Source organism: Athene cunicularia (assembly GCF_003259725.1).
Source record: "Athene cunicularia isolate RWA chromosome 13 unlocalized genomic scaffold, athCun1 chr13_part1, whole genome shotgun sequence".
Taxonomy (NCBI): Eukaryota; Metazoa; Chordata; class Aves; order Strigiformes; family Strigidae; genus Athene; species Athene cunicularia.
In genome coordinates, this window is record NW_020799117.1 from 1,441,268 (window position 1) to 1,460,764 (window position 19,497).

A 19,497-nucleotide genomic window follows, 5' to 3' on the forward strand; every position below is an offset into this window, starting at 1 on the left:
CCCAAAGCTCGGGCTGCGGCTGTGGTCAGCGCTGGCCAGATAAGGGTTTCTAGACCATGTAACCAAACCTCCAGAGGAGAGAGAAGAGTCATGGACGGTCTAAAAGCAGTGATAACTCCCAAGAATTTTGCGCTGGTTGCCATCAATTCTGAACGGTGTTGACATATATGCCCGCCCCTGACAGTATGCGACTTCAAAGTATATTGTTTTCAATTACGGTAATTTCTTTGTTTTCAGACTTATCTGTAAAGATTCTCTTGTGGGTTTTTTGTTTTCTTCCCGTTGTCCGCGTGTTTTAGAAATTCACGTGTCCCATATAGCAAAGAAAATAGGCAAATTTCTGCAGTACATCTTCTGCAGCTATTGCTGCCCGTCTGTTGACCTTAACGAGGGGATGTCACATCTCTTCCAGACTGTAATTCAGCCTTTGCCTGGATAATAACGGGTCTAGTATCACAGTAACCAAGAGGAGGTGTAACCCAGCTGTTGGGTGACAAGGTTCAGAGGTCTCCGCTCTGTCCCCTCGCCATCACTGCCCCACAGCATGACTCCAGGCGCGTGCAGGCCTTGCCACGGCTCCCACGGGCATCAGTTGGGGCTTGGCCTTTCATCTCCCTGTGGTAATTTTTCTGTCCCTTCTTCACAAAAGCTTGTGGTGCTTCAATCTTGGAAAATTCTTGGCAACCTGTGATGGAAAACTCTCATTGAAAACCCAAGTTTGCTTTACTCTGCTCATGATAAGAAGGCAGAAGGCAGCTCCTCCCATCCCATTACTCTCCATCCCACCTAGTACCATTATCACCATTACAGATGTCCTAGAGCTGCCCACCACCGCCGCAGCAATGGGCAGCGCTGCACCCCCGGCGCGTCCAGCGGCTCCCGGCCGGTACAGGGTGCAGGCCCAGCCCAAGAGAGGAGCCACCCGCGTGTTACAGAGCACACAGAGGACAATCCAGCACCAGCAGACCCAGGAGGAGGCTTGGTTTGCCGAGGCAAACGGCTCTCCCCTGACACTGGCGCTGTTCAGACCCAACGGAAGGGACAAGCAGACCGTGAGGTGTAATTACGGCGTAATTCATTAGAGATGAAGCGACCCCTGATGCGGTGCATGCAGCTTACAAAGGACAGAAAGAGTTATTGGTGGCTCCGTTACTCCTCTGACCACACTGGTGGTCTCTCTATTAGCAAACGCACGCCAAGCAGCACGTTTGGGGCTTTACTTTTTTTACAACATTGAAGGCCGAGTCGGATGTTTGCGCATCAGCATCTCACGCTGAAATTTTCCGCATCATTCGGAAACGGGTTGGGCAAAACTGTGATACCTTGGAGCTGGTGCTGGGTGGGCAGGAGGTGAGAGCACGTTTTCCCACTTTCCCGTTGGTTTTGCTGGGGCTGTGGGCACTGGGGATGTGTCAGAGTCACACCGGCGCTTCCCAGGGCCGGGTTTTGCAGGATGGCTTCTACGCAGGACCCAGTTCTGGACTTGAGTCCCTTATTCTGATTATTCTTTGGTTACCACATACATCTAGGATGTTGTGAAACATGAGAAAGAACTTATTAACTAACAGGTAACTGGGACCGTTACAAACATTACATATTCGGGCACTCATTAGATATTTAAGTCAGGATCCATTTTGTTTTTCAGTAGCTGGAAGACAAGTTATCCAACTCCCTTCAAAAATAAAGATACTGGAAAAGTATTGCTTCAAAAGTTGGTCTGAAGACATTAATTAGACTGAGCTTTCTTGGGGGTTTATATGACTTTCTCATGGAGTTGCCTGCAAGGATGTAGCTTTCTATAAAATGATGCGGGCAAGTCCAAAATCCCGTTAAAACATAAATTCACTTTTGTTTTAATTTCATATGACTAAAGAATTTTACGAAACTTTTGAGTCTGAAATAATACCAAAGCACTTTAAAATAACAGTTGGCTTCCTACAACTTTAGGACTTGTAATTATCTAGTACAATAGTCATTTTAAATTGGCAATATCCTGACGAAGAGATGAAACAAGCACTGCAGCACATTTACGAACTGGACTTTTGAATCCAATTTTACTCCCTCGGAAGGAAGTATATTTTGACTTGAAAATTGTATGTGGTGAGCAACCATACAGTCCCTGGATGGCATGGGGGAAAATAAATTTTCTCTGCGTTGGGAGTTTGCTGACATGTCAGCTTTGAAAAGAACTTCCCTGTTTCACCTGCCTCTAAAGAACGGAAAAAAATCCCAGTGTAAGAACACACAATTTTTTTCTTCTTGTTGTTGTCTGCTTTCAGAAAATTGCCTGTACAATTGCAGCCAGTGAATTTGTGCCTACGTTAATGCTATAATATGTCTGTAATTACTGATGATCAAAGATTAACTAATTTTGTTTACAAGTGTCCTGTATGGCAATTTTTCTCAATTAAAACGCAGTTTCCAGTCAGGCTGGATTAGTGCATCGGACAACAAAGGCACTGCGTAGAGTGTCATAGCTTTCACAAAGTCACGGCGCTCAACTACCTTAAATCTCCTGTTCTACTTTATTTTTATCTTTTCTTCTATTTTTCTTTTTTTTTTTAAATCCACAATTTTCTTTAAATTGTTATATTAAATCTGTTCAATTTGAGCGATTGTATCTGAAAGTAGTACCCAACTGCCCTTGCCAGAAAGGGCAGATCTGTTCACAACGCTGGTGTCACAAACTTCAGTCCTTTCTTACCACAGCAGAAATGTTCTTTCTCAGGAGGTCTGACATCTGCAGCTCATCTCTAGTAACTCCCTTTCCCGGCTAGGCAGGGTGGTTGCCACAGCCCGTTTCAGACAAGGGGGGAGAAGGAAAGGAGAGACGGACAGCTCAGCCTAGTCCTTCCTTCTTGCCATCCCTCCCAACCAAAGTGGCTCATGTTTGTCGCCACTCCAACCCACGGCTGCTTCAGACACACGGTGGCCAGTTCCTTGTGCCGTACCCCGGATTAGATCAACATCTCAGCCAACACCAGCAACTCCGAGACACAACTGGCCACTCTGACCCCCACCTTGCTCACCTGCACAGGCCTTCGGAGCCAATGCAAGAACCCCAAGGTTACACCCCTGCGGCTTTTGAACTTTTTCAAGGTCTGGAGTTCTGCCAGGTCACCCCAAACATTAATGTCGTTTGGGGACGTGCCTGGGACAAAACTGCAGTTTTTAAGACAGCGATGTTGCTGCTCAAGGCAACGTTGTCCTTGCTGACAAGCGCCCTGCGTGCGGGATGGTTCCTGGCCGGGTGGTGAAGAAGGGCATGGCTTCTCCTGGGTGGGAATGAGCTTTCCTGCCACTGAGCGAACATCTTACCAGATACTCCTGTAAACAGCCACGAGGATCCTTCTGTCTGCCTGCAAACTGCCTGCGTTTCAAAGGAGGACTTGCTTGTATTGTTCCAGTCATCCTGGAACGCTTTCAGACTGGTCGCAGCTGTGTTTTTCCCCTCTGGGGAACCCATCAACCAAAGAAAAGTCAAGTTATGATGTCTTGGAGGATATTCCAGGGAAGTCAGCAGGATTCATGCACGTAGCCAGGCAGGCACTCCTCAGCCGCAAGACTTCACGGGAGCAGTCTGGCTTCTCGACTTGCTTCTGGCCCAGCACAAGTCCTTAACCAGAGAACTGGACTGGATTCCCCTTCACCATGAGAGACGGAGTGCTCTGGGCACGTACCTAGTGCTCTTTGCTGAAATCTGTCTTTTCCTGGGTTGCAGACGTAAAGCTTAAAACAGAAAAAGCTCAGGGAAAGATGCGCTCGAGGCACACGCTGGTGGAAGCACGCAGACCAAAAAACTGAAGTAACCACGCCATAAAATATCATCATTGTTGTCACCTGGGCGGATCCCAAGGGAGGAGAGCCTCCCTGCAGAACGAAGGCCACCCAGCTCGCTCTCGAGTTCAGCACTCGAGATGTTTGACCTGGATCTGTCACCAGCAATCTTACCGCACTGCTGAAACTTCTGGCGACAAGACCCTCAGCAGCAACGTGGTCGTGGTCCCTGGAAAATTCCATAAATATCAAAAATTTATGTCTCTTAAGAGCAGCTTGAAAGGTGAGAGCAGTTAACTGCGGACCCCCCCCCGGCTCAGGAGTGAGCAGGCAGGGCAGAAGTCGAAGGACCGTGTGTAGCACGACACCAAAAACTGGTAGGGTGTGTGTCTGGGGTGTTTCAAAGGTGATCTTCAGCAAGAGGGATGTTGTGTCCAGAGCAGGGGTCTGGGAATTCGGAGAGCTGGGTCTTATTTGGCTGCCAGGGGTTTTATCCAGGTAGATTCTGTGCCCAAATATCTGCAGGGTCTCTGGGTTTCCCCTGTCAGGGCTCCCATTCCCCTTGCTCTGCGGAAGTAGTTCGCCTGTTTGAAAGAAACAGTGTTATAATGAGAAAAGATGATGAATAATTTTCAACATTAACTATCCTGAAGTGTGGTGTTTAGTCCCAGGTTCATTTCCTTTCTGCGATAATTAACTCCCAAATCCTGATTAACATTATGCCCATTAAGCCACCCTTAACGCCTGCCTGCATATGGCCACGTCTGTGTACCAGGGCCTTGGGTGTTCTGAGTGCCCGTGGCTATAAACCTCCCCCAGATTAACGTGATGACAAAACTTCCATGGGACGTCACCGCTCGTTCTGGACCGTTGCAGACTCTGCAAGCACAGAGTTAATGTCAAACCCAAACGCCAGCTCCTGTGTGCTGCTCCTGTGCCCGGTGGGGCGCTGCCCTCCCGTGCCGGGGCGAGGGGCTCCCCGGGCGGTGCCACCAGCGATGCGGAATGTCCCCAAGGTGCCACCCCTGCTCAGAGCTGCCACGTCAGGGAAAATGAGCATCGACAGAGGCGGCAGGTGCTGCCGAGGGGGTGAGCAGCTCTCCTCTGCACCCGGGGCACCAGAATATCCATAATGCTCCACAGAGCCAGTCTAAACCTACTGCGAGGGGACCAAACTCCAGAGACTTGTGGAGTGGGAGTGAGTTCAGGCCGGAACGCAGAGCCCCGTGCTAGAGGTTGTTTAAAAATTAAGGAGAGGCACGGAAGGCAGCGCTGCCAGTGACGTGGAGGAGCCGACGGATCGGCTCGTAGCGCCGTTCAGCGTGCCACCATTTCCTCCAGCTACCTTCCCGCTAGTATCAGCTCTGCTGCATTTACTCTTGGCAGCCAAAACAGCTGCATCTCTCTCCTTAAAAAAAAAAAAACAACAAAAAAAATACCCCACCGTGAAGTCTTCCTGCAAACATAACACCTAGGTGATACAGAACTGACTATTTGGCTAAACTCTGGCTTGCAGCAAAGCAGTTTTTATATCACGACACTGGATTCTGGTGCACAAAAGAAAACTGTTTTTTATTTTTTCCCCTCTGCATGACCCATAGTTGTCAGAATCCTTGCTTCTTATTTTTTACACGCAGTAAATAGAAATAGACGCTTCAAAAGCTCTTGTTTCTCAAGTCGGGATGTCAGTGAGTAATGAAATAAAAAATTTCAAGCGAATGGCTAAGGCCCCACAGAGAAGTTTAAGCAGTGCAGAGAAGCAGCGGAAGGGCTGCGTTACAGCAATCCCCATCCCTGCGGGGTAAAGCACCTCCTCCTGCTGGCCTGGTGCTGCGGGCCAAGGGAGCCCGGCCAGGGGCACACGGTGCCAGCCCGTCCCCACGCACCAGGGCCTCGGCCACCGCTCCCCGGCACCAGCCTCCCCTGCCGAGCGCGGGACAACTGGCGGGTTTTCAACCCCTGAAATGCCAAGTGACCTACCAAAGCAACGATTTACAAATATAATAGCGGGCTTTCGTGATGTTTTTTTCGGTGGGTAAAAGTGCACTTCCCTTTCTCCTTCCACAAATGCGTAATTAGTTCATGCTCCAATTTCTGCAGCAATGTGTTAAATTTCGGGGGGGGGGACGTGCTCTTGTGGGAGAGGCAGACGTTCACTCACACACACACACACACACACACACACACATATTTCTCATGTCTGACTTGGTTGTAGTTGGATGCAGTTTCTTCCTGACTTTTTTTTTTTTTTTAATTCAGACTGCTGTAGCATTAAAATCTTCCATGCTGTTGGAAAAGGTTAATTTGTTTGTCTGAACACAAACAACTGGCACTGCCTTAAGCTGGTCACTATTTCCTTTTTCTCGATACCAAAAGCTTTTCCCCCTCCCCGCAACTTGCTCTGAGGCTTTACTCACCGCTTCTTTAAACTGATCTCCAACATTTTATTATTTATGAATAAAGGTCACCCCATGAGGAAATGGCACATCTACTAGAAAACAATGTGCACTTTCTAAATTTGAACCAAGTCGTTTCCGTTCTTTGATTTAAGTTTAGTTACTTCCTGTGGTTTCTTGTCCTACGCCGCTGCTGAATCTTTGGATCGACTCCAGGATAAATTGCACTCTCTCAATGAAATTAGAAACGGCGGCAATAGATGGCTTAGCCAGTGTAGTGAGTAAACAGCACTTAAGCTAAATATTAGTCCACTTAGTGTTTTGAAGAGGAGTGCCTAATTGCCTGCGGGAGGTGACATGGCAAGTGTGACCCGCGTGTGTGCCCTCCTGTGAGCTCCACCCGTCCGCTCCCACCCCGGGCTGCAGCCAGACGAGCTGGACCAGTGGTCCCCGACGGGGACGGGACCCCCCCAGCGATGCAGCCAAGCCACCCCCCAGCAGGCACATCCCGGGTTAGCGAGGCCAAGTGCTCAGCCCCACGCTCCCAAGCGTCTTTGTAGCAGGGCAACGCTCCTGCGAGCCACAACCTGGCATCAGGGTCTTACAGGGATCAGGGTCAATTGGGGGAAGCCCCCCCAAGCCTTAGATAAGTCATCGCAGGCGGTTTGCTGACAGAAATACATGGGAATACGGACCGGTGACCCTAAGATGTGCTCTCCCTCGGTAAAAATGATGAACAGGCACTTCAGGAGCCTGCAGTAATGGTAGCCCTTCCAGGACCGGAGGAGCTATATATGGCCAAGGTTAGGGAGAGGAACAGGAGGAGTGATGCACTTTACACCGGGGGCAAGTGCTCCGACTCCCTTGGACACAAATTTACCTTGTAAGACCTTCCACATAATAACCAGCCTCAGCAAAGAGCCCTGTTTGGGCTGGGGTTGCAGCGTAACTCAGTAACGATGCGCTCTTTCTCTCCTTTCTCTCCCCCGCCCCTTTTCTTTCTCCTTTCCTTCCCCCAGGATACTTAAGAGCAGATTTTTCACCGTTAATCAGAGTGCTTTATCAATGGAGCCCCGGATTCCCCACAACATCACTGTTGTCCCCAACTCTGTGATGGTCCAGCCCTTGCTGGACAGCCGGATCCCCTATGGGCGGCTGCAGCACCCGCTCACCATCCTGCCCATCGACCAGATGAAGACAACTCACATCGAGAACGACTACACCGACAACCCCACCGCGTCCCAGCTGGCAGCCCAGAAGCACCCCCGCGGCCCCCACGAACTGGTCCTGACCAACCAGCACCCGCAGCGGTGCGAGCAGGATGTCACCCACCCCTGGATTTCCTTCAGCGGGCGCCCCAGCTCCATCAGCAGCAGCAGCAGCACGTCTTCAGACCAAAGGCTCTTGGACCACATGGCCCCGGCGCCCGTGGCGGAGCAGTCCTCCCCCCGCGCGGTTCGCATTCAGCCCAAGGTCATTAACTGCAAACCCCTGGACCTGAAGGGACCCGTGTCTCAGGAACTGGACAAGCACTTTCTCCTGTGCGAAGCCTGTGGGAAATGCAAGTGTAAGGAGTGCGCGCTGCCCCGGACTCTGCCTTCGTGTTGGGTGTGCAACCAAGAGTGCCTCTGCTCGGCACAGAACCTGGTCAACTACTCCACCTGCATGTGTCTCGTCAAGGGCGTCTTCTACCACTGCACCAACGAGGACGACGAGGGCACGTGCGCCGACCACCCCTGCTCCTGCTCCCACTCCAACCGCTGTGCCCGCTGGTCCTTCATGAGTGCCCTCTCCCTGGTGCTCCCCTGCTTGCTCTGCTACCTGCCAGCCACCGGCTGCGTCAAGCTGTCCCAGAGATGCTACGACCAAGTGAGCCGGCCCGGATGCAGATGCAAAAACACAAACAGTGTCATTTGCAAGGCGCTGCCGGAGAGCAAAGGAAACAGGCCAGAAAAGCCCTTTTGATGGTTTGGGAGGACAGGGAGCGGGAGGACGCTCCACGGAGGGGGGTGGCCTTGGCTCTTTTTAATAACCTGTGTTCTGAGGATAACGTTAGCCTTTTGCCTTCGGAGAAAGCAGAAGCAACTATTTCCACAAACTGAAGCACTTTGGGTTATTCAGGGTTTTGGAACTGGTCAGAATTTAAATAGATGGGGCCAAAGGAGGAATCTTAATAATGTCAAGTGAAGGCTGAAAACCTATGTATATCATGAAGTACAGCTGCTTAAAAAACCCTGGTTCGGACGGACGGCTGCTCACCATGCCTGCTCGCCACAAGAACCATTAACTGCTCGCTTGGCAGGCGCGGCCGCACAAGCAATACCCGTTCCCAGCTGCAAAAAGCTGCATCGGATTCGTATTCAGGGTGGGCTTCTTGTTTTCGCTTCCCTTCCAAACTCTGATTTGCTACCAGCAGCCTGTGGAAGGTGACGGGTTCGCTCCCTGCACCCTCCTTCCCCGCCCGCACACCGTTAGGAGGGCCGGTTGCACACTCAGCCCGTGTTTCTCAAAAGCTTTCTGTGTCCCTCAAAGATGTTGAACCAGAAGTAAAGATACAGTTCATTTGTTTAAGGGTCTTCTAACGTTTAGGCCTATCGCTTTCTTTGCACCCACCTGGCCACACTGATTTGGACCCTCTTTTTAAAGCAGGATGGTAGCAGGGTTGCTCCCTCCCCGGGAGAAATCGCGGCAGGATGTGTTCGGGCGGTTGTATCAACACCGTGTCCTTCTGCCTGTGAGCCGATCCGTAGCATGAGGTTTCGCTCAATGGAATATTAATTTTACATCGACAGTACAAACCCGCGCCCGGTCGCCTCCTGTTTCCCCGGCAGGCGCATGCTCGCTCCCCCAGTGCCGGAGCGAAGGGGGATCTTAACTCACGCCACAAAGCAAAGACGTTCGGTGTTTGTTTCTCTCAACCTCTTTAAGCTCTGTGAAGAAGTCACAAAAACCTAAGTGTACGATACACCTAGGTGTATTTTTATAGGGATATCAATCCAGTACCTCCTCTCCTGGAACAAGCTCTTCTTTGCTCACTCAGATTTCTAAATTTTTTTTTGCCCCGGGGATGAATGGCATTTGCTTGACGTACAGCCCATTCCCCCATCTCGATTGCTGCTGCTCAACTTTTGCCTCCTCTGTACAAAAACGTGTCCTTTTAAATGTAGAGAATGCTTTTAATGTTTATTTTAGTGTCAACAAACACCAGGGAAAGCCAGGGGAGAGAAGAGAGCGTACTTAAGCATGTGCCCATGGAACATCATCGGCTTTATCCATGCGCTCATCCTAAGGCCCGTTCTGCATTCCCTTAGGGTGCAGTAACCCCTTAAGATGCAGCAACCCCTTTCTCGTGACAACTACAAGGTGCTAAATAAGAATCTTTGTCCAAACATGCAACACTGTAATAAGTAGGTAGGTACTTGTTGCATGCAGAAAACTGATCTAATCTCTCTTTTTTTCGGTTGGGTTTGTTGTTTTGGTTTGTTTGGTTTTTTTTTTTAATTAGAGGAAATTTCCTCAGTAAATGCACAGCAGTGACAGTGAAATGTCATCTCTAATTAGATAAGCAATAGGCAGAGCTCATGTAGCATTTCCAGGAATCCCATTTGCTTGGTTGCAATACAGTTGCTGCAGAGGGGGTTGGCAGGAGTGTACTGATGGGACTTCTGGGGTCTTTTGTTGTCAGAGTTCATTTAACCTGGATGACTTGGGGTTTAGTCAAGCTTAATTGTAGATATTTATTGAACGGGGAATTTAAAAAAAAAAAAAAAAAAGCCCACAACTTCTTATATTTATAACGTTTGCTAGCTTGTATGTGATAAATCACAGAAAAAGGGATACTGCTCCTGTCACCGGGGGGGGGGGGATCCAGAGCTGTATTTATTATCTTGCACAAATTGGAGGGGAAAAGATAAAAGGAAAACCGACCCCAAACTAGCTGAACCATTGGTTGAATGTATAAGGTATTGTATTTAAGAAGAGAAATCATTTTCCTAAGGTGCAAACAGTCTAGAAGACACAGCGGGAGGGGTATTTGCCTGCTGCCCTCCTCTGCTGGGACCACACGTATCCAAATGGCCTCCACCTATGGTTGTTTTGCCTTTTTGACCCTCTGTCCCTGGCTGTTCCTGAGGGATCTGTGCTGAAAATCCGCAATAGCAAAGCCCGTGGCTTAGACGCGTGGTCCTTGCAAGCAACTACGACGCTGGAGTGGTCGCCACTGTGCCAATCTACACTCATGTATATACACCCAGCAATCCCCTCGGGATTTACTTTCATTGTACATAGTTGTAAACTATTTCTCTGTTGGTTTCTTTTTAATATGTAAATCCTGCTATGGTGTAAGCCGATCCCAGGCTGGAAGACTGTAAAGCATTAGTGGATGTGTTAGAGCAGTGGTAAATGTAGCAGAGTCACACACACACACACACACACACACACACACACCCCTTCCCCTCAGCCTCCCGGCACAGGTCGGATTCTGCCCCACCAGCTCCTGGCCCAGGGCAGGGAAGTGCTGAGCTCCTTGTGAGCACTGGGAAAGGCTGGGGGGCTGCCGAAGCGGGGGCTGGCGCAGGGTACGTCTCCAGTCAGTAATGTCTGTAGCCCCCATCCCTTCTCTTCCCCCATCCCCTTTTAAGGTACTTGGGTCTCCCGCCAGCCCTGAGACGTACCACGGTGCCGCGTCACCTCAGCCCCGGCAGCTCTGCCCACCCCTCCCTGCAGGTCGGGTCCCCCCCCGGCGAGCTGAGGGGCGGCTGCTCCTTAGCACAAACACGACATTTGCTCTTGGGCCACGTCAGCCCGGTGGCGCGGGACCACGAGGGCGAGAGTTGGGGTGAGGGCAGGTTCCCCCCGTGCCACCACCGAGCGCCTCCGGAGGAGGAGGAGGAGGAGGAGGAGGGTGACAGGGCACTCCGACTTTACCGCCCTGAACTGCTAACTGCTGTCGCAGGTTCACTGCCGGGGTTTGCCCTCTGCCCGCCCGCAGAAACCAAGGCCCAGGAAGCAAGAAGAGGTGATTTTACGGCGCACGGGCAATGCCACGCCGCGTCCCCAGCTGGAGCTCACCATCAGCAGACAGATAAACCGTCACCCCGTCCCAGAGCCTGCCGGGTGCAAGGAGTGGCTACTAAATTCACGCCACCGGTTTTCCCACCCGGCCGAGCCCTCGCCCTTTCACAGCACTGGGTATCCCACCTCCCACGCTCGGACACGCCGATAAAGGTTTCCCCCTTCTCCTGTTACCACCCCGCCACATACACACCCTGAAAAGTGACCACAGAAGGTTTTCTTTGTATAGAATATTTATTTTGAAGCTCTATTTTAATAGTATTTATTTTAGAAAGTCTACTATTGTAAGAGTTCTTCTGTTTGTGAAGAAAAACAAGTACTGATGAATGTACTGATCTAGAAATTATATATATATATATATAAAAATATATATTGTTAAATATATAAATGGCTGTTGTTGTTTTTTAAATAAAATATCCCAAAGCATGTTTATAGCAATTATTCTAAAAATACAAGCAGAGAGTAGCCCAAAATCAGTTATTTGATACGACACAGACCAGGAGCAATGGAGGGAGGGGAGAGCCCGGGTGGGATTACTCGTAATCCAGAGAGTAGGCTGGCCCCGGGGACCCCAGCACGGGGGGCAGACCCCCCCTCACCGCGCGGGGATCGCTGACCCTGACACGCACCGTGGCGGGTTGTGACACGCACCGTGCAGCTGCCACCTCAGCCACCAGCTCCGCGTGGGGAAGCTGCGGCCGGGGCAGAGCTTCCCGGGGAACGGGGCACCCCCGAGCCCCCAGCACGGTGGGGACCCCTGTGCCAACAGCCAAGGGGAGCCCTAAAAGCACGCGGCCCCTCGCTGGGATGGTCTCCAGCCCCATCGATTTATTCCGGGCCCTCGGCGTGGCTCTGCCCATCGTTTTGCTGGGCGCAGCATTTAAATTTCCCGCAGCTCACCTGCCGCGGGGAAGAGCTGGCTCCTCCGCTCACGGAGCCCCATCCACTTGTAGGAGCAATTCTTCCCTCCACCTCTAAAATATGCCAGGGAGATCTGCACGGAGGGCAGGGCTAGAGCTCAACTCGTAGTATAAAAATTGGGCTGGAGATTAAAAAAAATAACCCCAAGTCAGTGGTAGCCACCGCACAGAGGGGTTTTGCGGAGAGGCGCGTCCCACAGAGCCTCCCTCGACATTTCAGGCCCGCTCCCTGCTGTGGTGCTTCCCATTTGGAGGAGCAGAGCCCGTGGGTTTTGTACCCGGAGCCGTTAGAGAGAGGATCTGCTTGGGCCCCGCAGCCACGGCGATGGGGTGAGCCCGCAGGGACGGCGCAAGGTGGGGACGGGGGCAGAGGACGAGGCCAGGAGGGCTCCTCTCCCCTCCCGCTGCCATCCCTCGCTCTCATCCAAACAGGAATAGCACAGTAAGTGCGGGGCCTCAGGCAGGTGCAATTTTCATAACTCATAAGTCTCCGGGGCAGGAGGGGAGCTCCAGGCTTCATCATTTCATCTGCCCGCGCGGAGCTCCGCACCCTGCCATGGCGCATCCCCCCCAGTGCCCACCCCCAGGCACCCGTGGGTGCCTCTGCCCCAGGGCGCAGGAGGGGACAGGACACCCCTCCTCGTGTCCCCAAATCGTGACAAACCCTCCCTGCCTTGACACCGACCCGAGCTCTCCGCAGCTACAGCCGCGACCCCAACTCCTCCCGGGGAGGGCGGCGCGGGGCAGGTTGTGAACCCCAGCCCCGGTGAGCAGGACGTTGTTTCCTTGACAGTTATTTATTTTTAGAGACAAAAAAGTCAGAGCTGCTCCTACGTTGTGATTTACCCAGGCTGTGCTGCCGACACCAGGGCTCTGGCCGGACTCGGAGCATCCACGGCCCCCGTCCACCAGCACACACGGCTCTGCCTCCCCCCAGCTTCCACTGCTGCCTCCCGGGCCCCCAGCATCTCATTAGACTGCTAAAAATAAAGGATCCGGGTTATTTTTCACCATTCCTGTTATTTATTTGCGCGCACTACGGAGGAGCTATGACTCATGAAAAGACGCACCATGTTTTGTGTCACCCACCGAGGTAACGCGAGCGCTTTACCTGGCCCGAAATAATATTAATGAAACAATAACGTTGAGTTAGTCACTGGATCAGATAAAGAGGCAATAACTGCGCTGTACAGATCATGACATCCAACGCCAAAAAATTTGCAATAAGGAAAAGATGCTGCATTTATTATGCTGGTGGTGGTGGGTTTTGTTTTTTTTTTAAAAAAAAAAAAAAACAGGCTGAGCCAGGATGTATAAATTTGAATCAGCGTTTGGCAACACTGACTGATGTCTTGCACATAAAGCTTTAAAAATATCAACTCAGCGTTCACGTCTCTCTGCTGGAAGCAAACCAGAGCGCTCTCGTTGATTTGACTATTAGATGTCACAGGAATATTTTTTTTCAATCAGTCAATACGATCACCTTTTTAAAAATAATTTCTTATACCATTCTCAGCAATTGACCGTCGAAGGAAAGCAATCCCAACACCACGAGCGCAGGTTATAAGATGGCAAAGAGATACACTGAGCTTAACGTCTAACGGACTTCACTGTCAGGCGGGAAGCAGCCACAGCTCTCAGAGGTCAGATCAGAAAGGGAATTTCTAGTGAATCAAAGCCCCCAAAATACCCACTAAGCGATGCGCTAATGCTGGGGGAATGGGCTGGAACTTAGAGACGTGAGATAAAAGAAGCTAATTTTGAGATGTCCTTTAAAACTGTTTTGCTAAAGTAAGGACTTAATGAACACATGGAGATTTTTCCAAGGGTTTGAAAAACACCCTCGATGAGATGTGGGATGGGTCAGCACTGCCAGTGGAGGGAAGAGGGGACGGGGGGAGCAAACGAGCGGCGTTGGGCGAGAGTTGCATCCATCCTTAAAGACAACCGCTGCGGTAACACGGCTGCACACCGAAAACTAAATAAAGCCCTGGAGACGGGGCTCCGCTGCGCTGGCGGCTCCAGGGGGGGTTTCTGGCCGGGCAGCAGGACACATTCTTCCATGGTGAGACGCCTCGGCGAGGGGAACAATAGACACGAGGCGATCCAGGGAAAGGCAGCAACTGCGGCAGGCTTCGGGTGCCTGATGTGAAAGCGGGGGCTCAGGCCGTGCGGGGCTTGCTCCGCACCCTGCCATGGGGGACCCAGCAGGATCTGGCCCTCCCAGGCCACATCACAGCACCCCTCGCCCTCAGCCCCAGGACCGGGGCAGAACCCGTCCCCTCCATGTGGCCCACCAGGGGCCGTAACACCAACCTGCCCGAGCTTCTCCAGTAAAAGACTTTGTAAAAAATCTTTGCAATTGTACAAATGTTTTCTCACCATGTGTACACACACATGCAGGTGCACAGATATGCACACACAGAGCCGGAGTGGGATTACTTGGTGCCATTCCCCTTAGTGAACACCTCTGCTCTGTTTACGTGGAAACTAGATAAGGGATTCAAGGTCAGGTCTGTTTTTTTTTAAAAAAAAAAGCCAACAAACAAACAAAACCAAACCAAACTAAAAGTCAACAGATCCACATCCACGATCAGGCTGCTGATACAGGAGCTTTTCCTTCATTTCTTGAATTTCCAGGTGTGATGCTGGGGCACGTGTGGCAAGCAGGAGCTCGGCTGTGGCACTCATGTGGGTCCCACCAATAAATAATTTCTATCGCCAGAATTAGACGCCAGTGCTGTGTGTGAATGGGCACGATGGAGGCTGTGCCAGGAGGGAGAGCCCCGTGCCCCGGGCGGGCGAGGAGCTGGCTCCTCGCAGGGGATCCACAGACCAGCACCCGGCACCCACGGATGAAGTTTGGCGTTTTGTGAGCGGCAGACAAATGGCCAGGAAAAAGATAAATTGCCTTTGCATTTTGTTTTACTTCCTAACGGTAATAACCTCCCCGTGTGAGACAGCGAATCACCAGGCTGCCTGCTCCGACCCCCACCCAGCGCCGGAAAACTTTAGGGATCTCCTCAAAGAGCCAAGAACGACTGCGACACTTCAGAGGGCACCTGCGCCCCCTCCCAAGGAGAATCCTTCCTTTCCCGGGAAATAACGAGTGATGACAAAGGTGGAGGCAAAGCCTTTCAGTGTGGAGACACGGGGCTCACTCCTCCTCTTGCACCCACACCAGCTCGGGGCTCAGCCTCGGTGGGCTTCGTGGTGGAAGGACTCAGACCCACGCCCCGAACAGACCCTGGGGGCCCAAGTTGGACCCTGGGTTTTGAGGCAGAAGAGGGGTGAAGGGGGTTCACAGAAGCTGCTGGTCATACCTGAGCCACTTGAGCCCATGGTAGCCCCGGGGAAAGCAGCCCCTGGGCCCCCAGCTCCGGCTTCTGCTACTTGCTCAGGGGTCGCAATGGCAGGTGAAAAACCACCCAGCAAGCTAAGAAAGAGCCGTCAAAGGCATGACTGGAGGAGATAGTCTTCAGAAGTTGGGGTTTTTTTTTAAATAAAAAACCCAAACCACAATCTTTTGGTGTCAAGAGAGCTGCCTCTAGTTCCCGTGGGCTCAACAGCCACGCAGCAGCAGCTCGGGCTGAACGATGAGGGCTCAGGACCTGGGGCTCACCCCCACCCGGCAATCCACTCCGCCTATTAAACCCTGAAAACAGCAAAGGAGATCGTGGAGAGTTTCTGAGTGAGCCAGCCAGGATTTCAAGTCTCTAACGTTTCTGTTCCCTTCTGTCAGACCATCGCCCTGCAAACCTGCGTGGGCAGTGAGGGACCGGGCAGGGCAGGCAGCCCCCCAGCATCTCCTGCTCCCTCCCCAGCCCGGCTGGTGCAAACCCAAGCACGAAAGGTCCAGGAATTTCTCAATAAAAACCCTAAAAAAAAATCTACTTTTCAGTATACCTGGAGAGAGGGAAGAGCGACCTGTGCACTAACTGCTCCATAGCACTGCAGCTTTCACTTACATGTTTCTCCCCTTCCAACAGGGAATAAATAGAAGTTTATGCATGAAGAAACACTCATGAATAAATCATAACCCCAAGTTCCGCTCAGTGCCAGGTATGTTTGTGATTATGTGCTGCAGTTATGTAACTGGGTTCTCCTAATGAGAAACACCATATTCTCAGAGCATGAAACTGGGACATTCTGCACCACGTCCCTTCGCTCCCGTTACGGCACGGGAGCATCCGACCGTGTGCGGAGCAGCAAAGTCCTCCTCTGAGCAACGTCCTGCTCTGAGCTGGGAAGGAAACGGCTCCTGCTGCCTCGTCAGTGGAACCATCTTGTCCAAACAGATGCTAAAGCATGAATGTATGAATAAAAAAAAAAAACATTATTGTTGACAGAGTATTTAATTGCTCTCCATGAAGAGGGTGAGCTATTCGCACAGATTCTCCCCTTTAAACCCTACAGGGATCTGTGGCCTAAAGTACCTAACTTTTTGGCCCCACCAACCCCAAGTTTTCATAATCCCTCACATTCCAGGACACGGATTGATGATTCTGTTTCACCGGCTGCCCCTTCCCTCCGCAGCAGCCTCATCACGCTGCTGCACTACTGCGAGCAGCAAAGGCTGGCATGAACCAGCTCTCCTGATGTTCCTGTAAATAAGCTTTATACAGACAACGACCAAATTTACTTTTTCCTTTACGTGGGTGTCTGCGTCCACTGCTAAGAAACCTGCAGCCGTATTTCAGAACGACTGAAGCGCAGCAAAGGACTCGTGCCTAGCTGAGTGGGATTCAGTTACTATGAATTACGGACAGGATAAATCCTAGCTCACCAGCACAGATCTCACTACAATTCTGACACAAGCAACGGCACCTCCTCAGCCGTGGCGCCCCCAGCAAGGTCCCTGCCACCCACGGCACCCCCTCCTCACCAGAGCCAGGGGAGCATCGGCACCCACCCGCTCCCAGCCAGGACAGAGTTTTGGCCGCGCAGTTTCTGAGTGAATAGGAGGTGGGGATGTAAAATAAGGCCAGAGAGTGCTCGCAGAAGTCCAGAGATTTAAAAAAAAATAAAATAAAATAAAATTGGAAAGACCCCATGCTGCTGGGAAGTGATGGGTTTTTCTGCCAGTCCCAAAGAATCGAGTGGAAAATGCGGGTCAGGACTCCAGCGAGGCAGCAATATATCTTAACGATCCCTGGGCCGGCTCCTTTTCAGGGTTAGCCTGGCTCAGTGCTGTAAACTGCAAAGGAAACCCAGAATGACAAACAATTGTAGGAACCTGAAAAACCAAGTTCCTCTGGATTTCATGGGAAGTGCGATTTTAAATACTCCGACCTGTCTGTCTGAGGGGAAGTGGGCAATAAATAGCAGCCTGGTTGTTATCAAGAGGATGTGAGCTATTTATAAAAAAAATTCTTGGGCTTTTTGAACTCTGTTTAAAGGGGCAATATCCTTCGCTTGGGTAATTGGGGGACTGAAATGCTAAAGCAAACACGATTACTCAGCCACCTTGGGAAAGTTTAGTGCTTACTTGTGTGTTTCTGAAATTTTGAGCGTATTTAAACAGCTGCGCTGTTATTGTCCCCAAATCCAGAGGGGAGCATGAAAAGGTCTTTCAGACTGCTGCGTGTGCAGGGACACACCAAGAGCCGAGAGCTGCCCCTGACGCCCGGGGATTTGGGCAGCGCAGCTCAGCGATCCCAACAGCTGACAGCCACGTCGCTTCGTTAAATAACACCTTACATCAGTGAAACGCCTCGGCTGGAAAGGGGCTTCTCCTGCCTTATAGCACGCTGGCTTCCCAGCAGGATTAAACTGTCTCCAGCTCTGAGGCAGAGTGAGGGCATCAGCTCATGCACAGTGCAATGGCAGGAGAGGGGGAGATGCTGGCGGGAGGGCAAGGGAAAAAAAAAAAAAAAAAAGGGCACCCTGCGTAAGGCAGGACGCACCCGACAACCAAACCTCTGCAGAAAGCAGTTAAAGACCTCCTGGCTCAAGGGAAACCCACCCCATCCCTCTGACAAGTAATTGGTTTTGAATAAATTAGGAAACTCTGCCACCTTTGCTGGGACAACCACCTCCACATCCAGCCTTCGGCAGCACGGGGAGACGCGCCCAACCTTGGGGTGCTGCCAGAGAAACCGAGAGCCGCCGCGGGGCACAGCCGCCCTGGGAGGGGTGGTTAAACACCCAGGGCGCCTTGGCCACGGCACCTTCACCCTCCCAGCGCCACGGGAGCGACCAAGGAGCGATGGCGGAAGGGTTGTCCAACTGGGAAACCCTGAGCTGCCCCCGTTGGCCAGGTCCCAGCCCCCTCGGTGCGAAGCGACGGCTGACACACGCCAGGGAAACATCCCTCCCGCTCCTTCTCACTGTCCCACGATCCACATGTCAGGATGTGGCACCAAACGGGGCCCTCAAGGGTTTCCACTGGCTGCTTTTTTTATTTTTCTGAGCGCAGCCATCGGGCAGACAACATTGCTCCTGTGTGGGAACCACACACAAAGCGTCCTGACAAAATGATGGCATCGTCTAAAATATACAAACATGCTCAAAAGAAGGAAAACCATGAAATTAAGGATAACAAACAACAAAGAGAAGCTCATACACAGAATCTGTTAGTGTTTATGAGTCACTAAGGCCTTCCTGTCTCCTCTTATAAATTGTGGGAATCTGCTGTGGTCCATCCTCTCCTTGAAAACCACCGAGGTGCTATTTTCCTCACAGCCCCAGCACTCGGGGCGGGGGGGAGCCCGCTGCTCAAATGAAAAATTTTTTTTTTTTTTTTTTTTTTTTTTTTTCCTCCCCCTCTTCTTCCCTCTTCAAAGTAGGAAACCAAATCTGAGGAGCAAATGCTGCGAGGCGTGTAAACAGAGGCGACTGCAGAAGCCTTCGCGATGAGATCACCGAGCGCCTTGGCCCGGCGCTGCTTTCCGACGGTGAAGGGCTTAACAATGGAATGGATGGGAAATGCCAGGAAAAGTTAAAGAGCTTTGGACACGAGGTCTTTGTAAAAGCTCATTCTTTATTATTAACAAACAACTTCTCCCCATCCTCCTTCCTTTCTCCCTTCAGCAAATAAGGGTTTGCTTTCTTAAATATATAATTTTTTTAATCTTAGCATCTTTAACCTCTCCCAGCGTGCCCGTTCGGCTCCATCCAGAGTGTCCCACCACGCCGGGATGCCAACCTCTGCATCACACCTCCACGCATCCCCGCCACCACCCTGAGCCGTGCGCTGACCCGGAGGCTGCTGGGGGGCTGCAGGACGGTGCAATCCCACCCCTCGGGCAGGACAGACGCTGCTCCAGCACCCGGATACTCCCAGGAGCAAAGACCATCAGCCCTTGGTCAGGCTGAGCCTGTGCAAACCC

General features: G+C 51.5%; 1 protein-coding gene across 1 annotated transcript in view; it reads left to right on the plus strand.

Moving 5' to 3' along the window:
- The window catches only part of SPRY4 (sprouty RTK signaling antagonist 4), a 13,431-nt gene extending 3,411 nt beyond the window's left edge, over positions 1-10,020 (plus strand). Inside the window, exon 2 of the mRNA XM_026858512.1 lies at positions 7,193-10,020. Within this exon, the coding sequence (XP_026714313.1) occupies positions 7,239-8,138 (900 nt within the window). The 5' untranslated portion in view covers positions 7,193-7,238 and the 3' untranslated portion in view covers positions 8,139-10,020. The remainder of the gene's footprint in view (positions 1-7,192) is intronic.
- The last annotated feature ends 9,477 nt before the right edge of the window (positions 10,021-19,497 follow it).